Consider the following 10,116-nt stretch of genomic DNA (forward strand, 5'->3'; position numbering starts at 1 on the left):
CAACCCAACACCACCATGCCCACTAAGCCATGTCCCAGCGTGCTGTATCTCCCTGGTTTTTGCACACTTCCAAGGATGGTGACTCCACCACCTCTCTGGGCAGCCTGTTCCAATGCTTGACAGTCCTTTTGCTGAAGAAGTTTTTCCTAATATCCAATCTAAACCCCCCCTGACGCAGCTTGAGCCCATTTCCTCTCGTCCTATTGCTAACTACTTGGGAGAAGAGCCCAACACCCACCTCACTACAACCTCCTTTCAGGTAGTTGTAGAGAGCAATAAGGTCTCCCCTCAGACTCCTCTTCTCCACACTAAACAACCCCAGTTCCCTCAGCCGCTCCTCATAAGGCCTGTGCTCCAGACTCTTCACCAGCTTTGTTGCCCTTCTCTGAACATGCTCCAGCACCTCAATGTCTGTCTTGTATTGAGGGGCCCAAAACTGGACACTGTATTCGAGGTACTTCCAAGGAAGAGTATCAGAACCAGGAAGAAAGTCCTAGCGTTAGATACTTCATTAAAAAAATGTGGGCTGAAAATATTAAGTGTGACATGCCTTTTTGTTGGACAACAAATTCTCCCTCTTAACATTGGCTAATTTCTCCATACACAAAAAAAGCTGTGTAAGAATAGATATTCTTGTGAGGAGAAATGAACTAGAAGTTTTGGATTCTTTAAAGGAGCTTAGGCTCAAACTTTAAAATGCTGAGGATAACATCAACTCTTCATAAATTTTGTTCCTTTGTCAAATTTTCTCTCTGGGTTAAAGCCCTCTGTTACTGTAAAATTACTGTTGATTGTTCATTCTGTATAGTAACACCATGCATCTTTTTGAAAGAGCAGTTTTAAGGACTAGGGTTAACTGAACTTCAATCAAGTCTTTGTAATATAACTAGAAGAATCTGACTGATGGGGGTAACTTGTTTTTAATTCTTCCCTGCTTCCTCAGAATGACTACCTTTTGCGTGATGAAACTTTTACGTCAAGCAACCAGGAATGAGAATAGATACGCAAAAAGATTCTTTGCTACTCTTCTGACACAAACACCACAAAAGAGGGTCTTTTCTCCATTCTGGATGGTGGTACCTGACCCTAGAAAGTCAACTGTGTTTGGACTTGCTCAACCATTTTGTACAGCTGAAAAATCTCGCAGGGAACCAAAAAGCAAAGCAGCATTTGGAAGCGTTGGGCGAAGAATTCCCTATCGGATTTTGCACGTAATCAACCAGGATGGAGAGAGCTTAGGAAACATGCACCGAGCAGAGGCACTCAAACTTATGGATCAACAGGACCTGAAACTAGTTCTCCTTCGTGAGAATGCAGAGCCTCCTGTATACAGACTAATGACTGGGCAGCAGATTCATGAAGAACAGCTTAAACGTGCAGAGAAGAAAAAAGCAAGTCCAAAACCAGGTATGTATGTTGTTGACACTACAACACTGAGCACTTTGAGAAATGCTACATTAAAAGTGGTTTCAGCAGATGAAATCCTCTTACTTGCATTTGTGTAAATCCAAAGCAATGTCACTGCAGTCCATGCTATTAAGGATTTGCAGTGGTGAAAATAAAGTTTTGGCTTAGTCTAGTCTTCCACAGAGAAGCCTTCTAGTGCCTTCTCAGAATTTTCTATTTTGGCATCTGCTAGCTTTTTTTAAAAATCTGGTTTTATTTAAGTGAACATAACTAGACTCTGGTTCCATGAGACTCACTGAATTTCTGTTCTGTTACTAAGGCATGAAGCGACAGGCAGTTTTTACAAACAGAGCACCGGGAACACCAAAATATTTTTGTCACCAGTCCTCATTCTTAGACTAGACATTAGAAAGAAGTTTTTTACAATGAGGGTGGTCAAGCACTGGAACAGGTTGCCCAGAGACGTGGTAGAGGCCCCATCCCTGGCAACATTCAAGGTCGGGTTGGATGGGGCTCTGAGCAACCTGATCTGGTTAAAGCTGTCCCTGCTCACTGCAGGGGGGTTGGGCTAGGTGACCTCTAAAGGTCCCTTCCAACCCAAAGCATTCTATGATTCTACGATTCCTAGCTTGCTGCTAGGAAGACAAAGTCTGGAGCCTTTTCTTGTACAGACTAAGAGAACAACTTTTTCAATATTGAACACTTTTCAGTGGTTTTTTTCTTAAGTCAGCCTGCTCCAGCAGTTTAACAAACTGAGTTTGGCAAAGAGGTTTTGGAAAAGGCATCAGACCTTGTATCCTTTTTTCTTATCCTCACGCTAATGAAGGTATCTGTGCTTTGGGTAGGCTTCTGATTTTAGAGGAGAGCACTATTGTGGTATTGAGTTTTTCTATTCAAGAAACTACAAAAGATTATTCAAATGGTAACTGCTTTAGAGAATCTTTAAGGAGGACAAGACCATAAATTGTTCAAATATATTACAAGGCATTATACTTCCAATTGAATATTGCACTTCACCATTCAGGAAAATGGGCTTGAGATGAAGAGATGTCTAACTTCAAAGCTTTTACATTCAGCTATACTATGCGCAGAATGTAGGAATTTGCATGTTAAGTCTTTAATTCCAATGCTTCCTGGTTTATCTTTGTTAGGCCTGCATTGTGGGTGGTATGAACAAATTGTAAGTAAAATAAAAATACTTTAAGCCTTCTGACCCTGAAGAGACTTCCCACTGTCTCTCGAACATGCACTCAGTCTCCCAGTTATGGCAGTGAGTGTGAGATACCAAGTAGCCACCTTCTAACGTGAGAGTGGTGTGTGCTGGGACAATGAGATTGGGATGCTCTGTGTATGAGAAGGCAGCACGGGGGAAGGGAGTTAAGCAGACACAGCACCAGAGGCTGTTGAAAGAGAGCAATACAGGTTTGTCAGATGTTAAGCCAACACAGTTTTAGTTCTGTTTTAAACAGGGATGGTTCAGAAGGAGTTATCCTTTTCTTCAGCTATTGCCAAGAACGACTTAGAGACCAAGACTAAACAGATAGCACAGTGGATTGAAAAGAAATACCATGTTAAAATTACCATCCGGCAAGCAAAAGATAGCAGTACAGACATGGTAAGTGCACTCCTGAAAACTGGACCAATAAATTTAATGAAATAGGTGTACTTGTATTAACTTCCCCTAGTCAGTACTACCTTTTTTTTTTTTTTTTTTTAATATATCATGCACTGATAAAATAAGTGAAGGTCTAGGTCCCATGAAAGTAATGGTTGGCCCACCTTAAGTTGCATCTGTTCAAACACTGCAGTTCTAGAAAAATAGTCCCATAGAGACAATTCAAATGCCATGCTTTCTTAAGAATGAAGTTATAATACTGGCTTTGACAGCAGAGTCTAAGCAGTTCCTATTCCTTTGCAGTGCCATCTTATTAACTGGGCTGGTGAAATTCTCCTGTCTCTGCCTTAAGCCCGCTTACTCATTGAAAAAACTAACAGTAAGGTTTAAAAAAAATTCTGTATTTTAGCTGGATTATTTCAATAACCTAACTGTTCTTCTGAAGATCCATTTGTGCAATGGTGTCCAGGGTTAGTTTTCCACTGCTGTGTGGAAAACTACTGGAATGATGTTCCAAGACTGGCGAAGTAAACATCTATAAAGATGTTAGGGAGCTGGTGGCAACTTACTAGTATAATTGCAGGGCCTTGAGACTCATCTCCATTGTCATTTGCAAAAATGTTTTTTTAATAAAGATTCCATGTAAGATTTTTTTTTCCCCTTTCTAACATTTGTAGTAAATTAGGTTTCCTCGATGAGTCTCTCTACTACATTGCTGGAAAAAAATGTGGTATCACTTCATCCAAAAGGAACAAAACTTTTTGTAAGGAGTTGAATTCACGGGGAAAAGGTAGCAGGAGGTAGAACTGGATATGGGAGGGAGCAGAACATTTCATGCTACAGTCCAGATTGAGGTTGTCCTTAAATTTAAAAGCTTAATTAGGAGATTAAGAGTTCAGCTTGTTATATGAATGCACTGTATCACTCAGTTCAGTACTACTGCTTTCTGTTAACCTTAGAACACTACTGCCCCTTAAGAGGAAAGCCCCATAATAATATGCCCAAATCTAGTTGAAGAGGCAGGTGGGGAGGAGTCAGATGCAGTTGTAATCACTTTCACAGACACCTTTAAACAGCAAAACAGGATGAGTCAGGAATTCAACCTAAGTGTTAGGAAATGGCTCAATTCCTCTGGCAACTTTCCTAAACCTGCTTCTGAGTAAAGAACAAATGATTAGGAAAGGACAAACTGAACTGCTCAAACCAGGACTAGCAACTAGCTCATTTCAGCTAATAGATAAACCACAAGCAGGAGATAGCATCATTACAGAACAGCCTGAAATATTTTTCTACCTGTGTTTGTGCATTTAGTCCCTATTTTTCCGCTTCTTTTCAGTTCATGCTTTTTGATCAGATTTTGGAGACTGTCTCCGAGAAAGCCACTTACCTTTCGAAGCCAAAAGTTACTAGAGAAGGAGTGAGTACCTGTATTTTGAGACACATGTCTGACAAAGAGTTGAAAGCATACCAGAAGATGGAAAAACAGAAAAACAGTACAGTAAGGAAAGATGAAAATGAAGATCTGAAGTCAAGTGAGTTACATCAGTGACATTATGAACAGGTGTAAACAATATTAATTTCTTATTTTAAAAAAAAAAGACTATAAATGTAATAAAGTTATTATTGAGCTTTGCAGTGGTCATTCCATGAAGAAAGTTGTCTCAGTTAACCTTTACTGCAGAGTCAGAATTTCAACAGCCGGTATTTCATTTTCCATGGGCTTATCCATTGTCTTGCTTTCTGTCACAACCACATCCTTTCCTCGCTGCGTTTTAGGAGGAATGTAGCCGCTCAGACGAGACGCTAAGCTCCTCTTAGGACGAGAACGCTTTGCCTGGCAGAAATAAATCCAGAATTAACAACTTAACATATCTGTGGAGCAAAGACTACTACTGGGGGGGATGAGGAGGAAGAAGAAATTAATGAATAGGCCAGCACTGCATTATTTAAAGGAGCTTCAGAAATTAAGAATCTCCCAAATTTAGTAGCTATCTGGCCTGTTTTCCTGCTTGAAGTCACATTCTAAAACACATGATGTTTACCCTCCTCTGAAGTGACAGGATATGGTTTAGACGACTTTTTTCAAGAGTATAACTTACTTTCAAGTTCAGCTTTCTCTTTTCAGGATCATGTACAACTGCATGCCTTGCTAGGCTCTGCTACAGTTACAAAGAGTGGGTGGTGGGGAAAAAAAAAAAAAAAAAAAAGAGTTAGATTTATCATTTCAGATTATGTGATTCAGATTAGGACACTGTAAAAACACATACCTTCATTGCAAACACTCTTCCACAGCCTGGATAGTCACAAGAGAATGGTTTTTTCTCCTCGTGAAAAGAGAGGATATGGCTTTGAAGGTTAAATACAGTTGTGTAAGTTCTCCCGCATCCTTCTCTCGGGCATCGGCAGACTTCCCTCTCCACAGCATGTGTTTTTTGATGCTGCTTGAGATAATCTTTCCTTTTAAAAGTTTTGTAACACTCATTGCAAACTATCGGCTCTGAGTGGGCAAGAGACAGAGTATAAATTAACAGCTTCTTACAGGAACTCAGACTCAAACCCTAGTAGTCCTCTAGAACAATGCTAAAATCCACATGAAATGCAAGGAACTCGGAGACTGGAAAAGAATAATGCAGTATGAGTTACCCAGATCTGAAATCCTACATCATACAATTTCTCATTAACTGGATTGCAAAGCAAAGCTTGTATACTGAGTAGCATTTTCACCAGTGAAAGGTCTAGCTAGAGTGACAACCATTTTACCAATTAAGTGTTAGTAAACAAGTTTGTCTAGACACAATAAGGTGATGAAAGGAGTTCAGCAAGGACTCCTCTTCAAATTAGCAGTTTGTTTCCTATTCATATCAAAAGTTAAGTTCTATTTACTACAGCATTTGGGGTTTACCTGTATGACTTTCTTTATTATGTTTCAGAAGCTCTGTCCAAGTTTTTCCAGTATATGAGCAGTTTTCTTTCTTGCATGCATAGCCTGTTAGGGCAAATGTTTACAATCACAAAGGTTCTGGCAAACACAGTCCAGTTTTACAAGGGGGAGCTCCACTTTCAGCATTTGAAAATTAAAGGCCAGTATTCCTCCTCTCCTCCCATACTGCATGGCAATGGGACGAGAGGCAACAAACACAATTAGAACATAAGAAAGTCCTAACAGATTTAAGGAAGAAGCCTTGTATCACTGATACAAGTTGTCCAGAGAAGCTGTGGAATACCTACACCTGGAAACTTTCAAAACTTGACAGGACGCAGCCCTTGGCAACCTGGTCTAACTGACCGCGCCTTGAGCGGGCAGTTGGACCAGATGACCTCCAGAGGTTCTTTCCAACCTAAATGATTTTAGAAACATAAGATCTTGACCATACAGTAATATTCCTGAGTCTAAAGAGACTCTACCATTCTATCAAGCAGACAGGATCATTTTTAAACAAACCACAGAAAGTCAACACTATTTAAATCCTAGGACTGGGAAGGTCAAACAACTATCAACAAGTCCCTGTCTTAAGAAGGGAACCCAGTACAAATTGCAGTTTTTGGATACCCTTCCTAGTCCCTTGGGTTTGGGTTTTTTTTTTTTTCTAGCCCTGGAAAGCAGGTTAGCTGTCAATAGTACTGAAAGAAAGGACAGGAGTGTAGTAGGATTAGGTCAAACATACATGACCACCTCCTGACAATTCCACTTAAATACCTTTCACATAGGTACATTAACAACTTTAAAAATGCAAGCCTACATGGCTTTGCCAAGGCTCCATAGGAAATTTGTGGCAGAACTGGCAACTGCTCCTAACCTCTGGAGGCCTAGGCTAGTGCCTTAACCATTATCGCATCTTCAGAAGATGGATTATTGACAAGGAAGCAGATTAGGAGAAGAAATGACAGAAGGGATCCTGAGCTTTGTTCAGCCTGCCACAAGTACATTGTAACTGAACACTGCCAATGCCTTGCAATTGTATCCCATTTGACTATTTGAAACTGGTGTTCTTGTTTTGTCTTGTCTGGATCACTAGGCCCAGAATACTTTCATGTCTGTCATACATCCCTGCATACTCTCTGTACTGGAAGAAGTCCTTTTTCCTTTGCTAAAACATAATTGAGGCAAGAAGAAAAATTGTATTACCTTCATGTATCTTCTCATGCCGCTTTAGTCGACTTGGAGTAGAAAAGTACTTTCCACATCCTTCATTATTACATCTAGGTATAAAGTACACTGGTTTAATTTCTTTCACTGCATCTGCATATTTTTTCTTTAGGTGAAGAACAATTAAGGGGGACAAAATAATCTGTTTCCCCTTGCCTAGAGATCTGTTCTGTGTCCCCCCCACCCCTTGTAAAAGTAAATTCCATAGTATGTTTCTAATAGAGGACTCTGATCCCCTCAAGAGTTAAAACTATAGTACGATTTCCACGTATACAGCAGGTTAAGCTTTAGCTAAAGAATCAAGCCTCATATCCTCCCTACACAGTAGGCTCTTCAAACATAAAAGAGGGATAGAAAGTGGAGGGTTGAAGTGGCTTGTACAGATTTAGCAGTCAGGGCAGTAGCAGAGCACTGACAGAATCTTTGTGCCTGTCACCCACCCATACCAGTGCACTTCACTTCAGTGGAACATTCCTGTAAAGTGTATTCCACCTGTAAGAAATACAAGACTAAACTTTGTTTTAATCAGATCTATACTGATGTGTCATGTAAATAATGGAGTTGCAATGCACAGCTTCTCAGAGAGGTGTCCAAGCCTCTCGCCTTTTTTAAGCTACTACTCACTTCAATGTTAGCCAAGCCACGGCTTTTTACTGGAAAACAGAGGTAGCTGCATTTTTCATTACCATACAAGCTCTTATGCTTGTATTTCAGACTGTGTGAACTCAAAACTGGTTTTTTTTTCATTTATTTTTCCTGTGAACCTGTAATAAATCGTAAGAAAATGTCTGGAATGCTGAAGTTACAGAGCACCAAGACTGTTTCTCTAAATAGACTACTGAGCGAAGCACTAGTACAAGAAATATACTTGCAGCCATGACTACAAATTCATGCCTTTTTTTTTTTAAACGCCACATCAATGAGAAGGTGGAAAAAAGGCACCTGTTTTCATCTACAGTGTTTAAATGGAAATGTTTAAATTCATTATTAAAATTGTCCACCTACTTGAAGGGAGGTTCATTGGTGTGGTGACATTGATGAACTTTAAGCTGTTGATGCTTCTTGAAAGACTTGTTACAGCCTTCAAAGTCGCACTATTTAGGAAATTAAATTACCATTAGAGGCCAAATAATGACAGCCAAGTCCACATGTGTTTGCTGTAATCACAATCACAGTATTGGTACTCACACAAGTACCACGTAATAACAAGTTGAAGTATTTCACTAGATAGGCAAAAAGGAGTTTGTTTAACCTCTGCTTTATAGTATCAAATGCAATTACTCACCACATACTGCTTTTGCTGATTTTCATGCTTGCGCTCAATGTGCTTCTTTAAGTTTGATTTTGTTCCAAATTTCTGATTGCATCCATCAGCTGTGCACCTGCAAATGAACTGCATTTTTATTATCACTCTCAGCAATTTGTTTCCTAGGCAGATACAGAAATCATTGGACAAGAGGAACACACAAAGAATAACTGAAACTCAGACCCCCAAGTATAAAATCTGCTTTAAAGACAAGAAAACCCAGAGGCTAAGTTACACTCCAAGGCCACAGGAAAACATATCAGAAGAGATTTTTAATAAAACACATAGGAATTCCTAGCTCATAATCCATGACGTGCAGCTACCAAGGGCTTAGTAGTAAGAGATAACTGCCCTTCCTTCCTTCTTTTAATTCTGTATTCTAGGGAGAGATCTGCCCGTTCCTTTAAGCATCTATTATGCATCATTACCAGGTAGGAGGTTTTAGGTGCAGGAGGTTCCCCACGTCTCACCCTTTGCGCACGCTGTTGCGGCAGCACTCATGATACCAAATCGTGCCCTGGAACACCCACACATGGCTCTTAACTCCCCTTCGTTTCCACAAGGAGAAGCGTAATCCGTCTTAAGGAGTAAAAAATTTGGCCTTACTCGAACGGCTTTTCCCCAGTGTGCGTAAGAAGGTGGCGAGCGCGGTGGAAATCTCTCGTGAAACCTTTACCGCAGCCTTCGTAATCGCAGACGTACGGCCTCTGAAAGAGAGCGGGCGGTTCGCAGATGACAACCCACCCCTGCGGGGGGCTCGGCTGCTTCCAGGACGCTGCCTTCAGCAGGATGCCCCGGCGGTACGCCGGACACAGCCCACGCAGCAGTGTTCGGCAGACCCCACGCAGGCTGCCCGATCCCCCGGGGGTGGGGGGGGGGGGGGGCCTGGCCGCGCAGGCCGCCGCCACCCGCCTGCCAGGCCCCGGCACGGCGCCCCTCACCTCACCACACACAACCTCCCTCCCCGGCCGACGGGGGGGGCCGAGGGGGCGCCCCGCGCCGCTGCTCCCTCAGGCCGTGGCGGCGGGGCCGGCGGCCCGGCTCACCTCGCCCGTGTGCCGGCAGAGGTGGGCGTCCAGCCTCCAGGCCTTGTTGAAGGTGGCGTCGCAGTCGGGGAAGGAGCAGATGAAAGGGCGGGAGGGGAGCGCGCTCGCGCTCCCGCTCGCTCGCGCTCTCCCTCTCCCGCTCGCGCTCCCGCTCCCGCTCCCGCTGCCACCGGGCGAGGACGCGCGCGCCGCACCCCCGCCCTCCAGCGCGCTCCCGGCCGCCATGCGGGAGGGCACGTGACCAGCCCCGAGCGGCGGGCGGGGGGGGGGGGGGGCGGGGCGCCGAGCGGGCGCATGCGCAGTCTGGCGGCGGCGCTGCCCGGGGCCCGCAGCGGGCGAGGCGGGCGGGGCCGCGGCTGCCGTGCCCCAGCGTGTGTCGGCGGCCGCGGTCCGGCTTGAGCCACCCTGCCCCGCCGTCGGCTAAGGCGCCGTGAGGGGCGCAGGGGGCCACGGCCGCCTCGCCTGAGAGCCTGATCCCCAAAGCAGCCCAGGCCCCTGCTCCCTTCTCCATTACCTCAGGCGCCAGGCACAAGCCCGCTGCTGCTGGCTGGTGTGGAGCCATCTCACACGCCAGAGGAGACCTGATCATGCAGAG

The 10,116-nt window shown here is 43.7% G+C and overlaps 2 protein-coding genes across 3 annotated transcripts; one reads left to right on the forward strand and one right to left on the reverse strand.

The window, feature by feature from the left end:
• Window positions 1–905: 905 nt before the first annotated feature.
• MTIF3 (mitochondrial translational initiation factor 3) lies at window positions 906–4,665 on the forward strand. 2 transcript variants are annotated; one of them, XM_075709353.1, is made up of 3 exons: window positions 906–1,407; window positions 2,910–3,022; window positions 4,359–4,665. In XM_075709353.1, exons 1-3 carry the CDS (start codon window positions 945–947, stop codon window positions 4,569–4,571), a joined length of 789 nt encoding a protein of 262 aa, XP_075565468.1. In that variant the 5' UTR covers window positions 906–944; the 3' UTR covers window positions 4,572–4,665. The 2 variants fall into 2 exon arrangements, with proteins under 2 accessions (XP_075565468.1, XP_009491930.1); XM_009493655.2 differs by having other exon boundaries at window positions 2,877–3,022; window positions 4,359–4,664.
• Window positions 4,666–4,691: 26 nt separating this feature from the next.
• Window positions 4,692–9,746, reverse strand: GTF3A (general transcription factor IIIA). Its single transcript, XM_075720374.1, has 9 exons — window positions 9,522–9,746; window positions 9,082–9,182; window positions 8,455–8,551; window positions 8,175–8,263; window positions 7,149–7,222; window positions 5,925–6,008; window positions 5,290–5,519; window positions 5,122–5,181; window positions 4,692–4,850 (listed from the first exon to the last, which is right to left on the reverse strand). The coding sequence occupies exons 1-9, from the start codon at window positions 9,744–9,746 to the stop codon at window positions 4,695–4,697; spliced, it is 1,116 nt and encodes a 371-aa protein (XP_075576489.1). The 3' UTR covers window positions 4,692–4,694.
• Window positions 9,747–10,116: the final 370 nt, after the last annotated feature.

This window comes from Pelecanus crispus, chromosome 1 (genome assembly GCF_030463565.1).
Source record: "Pelecanus crispus isolate bPelCri1 chromosome 1, bPelCri1.pri, whole genome shotgun sequence".
NCBI classification, from domain to species: Eukaryota; Metazoa; Chordata; class Aves; order Pelecaniformes; family Pelecanidae; genus Pelecanus; species Pelecanus crispus.

Excerpts from the sequence above, each read along its gene's own strand:
- MTIF3 (XM_009493655.2), top strand. The coding sequence starts at position 945 with ATGACTACCTTTTGCGTGATGAAACTTTTACGTCAAGCAACCAGGAAT. Across the intron at positions 1,408-2,876 it reads AAAAGCAAGTCCAAAACCAG|GGATGGTTCAGAAGGAGTTA; the intron begins GTATGTATGTTG and ends TGTTTTAAACAG. Across the intron at positions 3,023-4,358 it reads AAGATAGCAGTACAGACATG|TTCATGCTTTTTGATCAGAT; the intron begins GTAAGTGCACTC and ends GCTTCTTTTCAG.
- GTF3A (XM_075720374.1), bottom strand. The coding sequence starts at position 9,746 with ATGGCGGCCGGGAGCGCGCTGGAGGGCGGGGGTGCGGCGCGCGCGTCC. Across the intron at positions 7,223-8,174 it reads ACCAATGAACCTCCCTTCAA|ATGTAATAATGAAGGATGTG; the intron begins GTAGGTGGACAA and ends CTTTATACCTAG. Across the intron at positions 5,520-5,924 it reads TAATAAAGAAAGTCATACAG|AGCCGATAGTTTGCAATGAG; the intron begins GTAAACCCCAAA and ends TTGCCCACTCAG.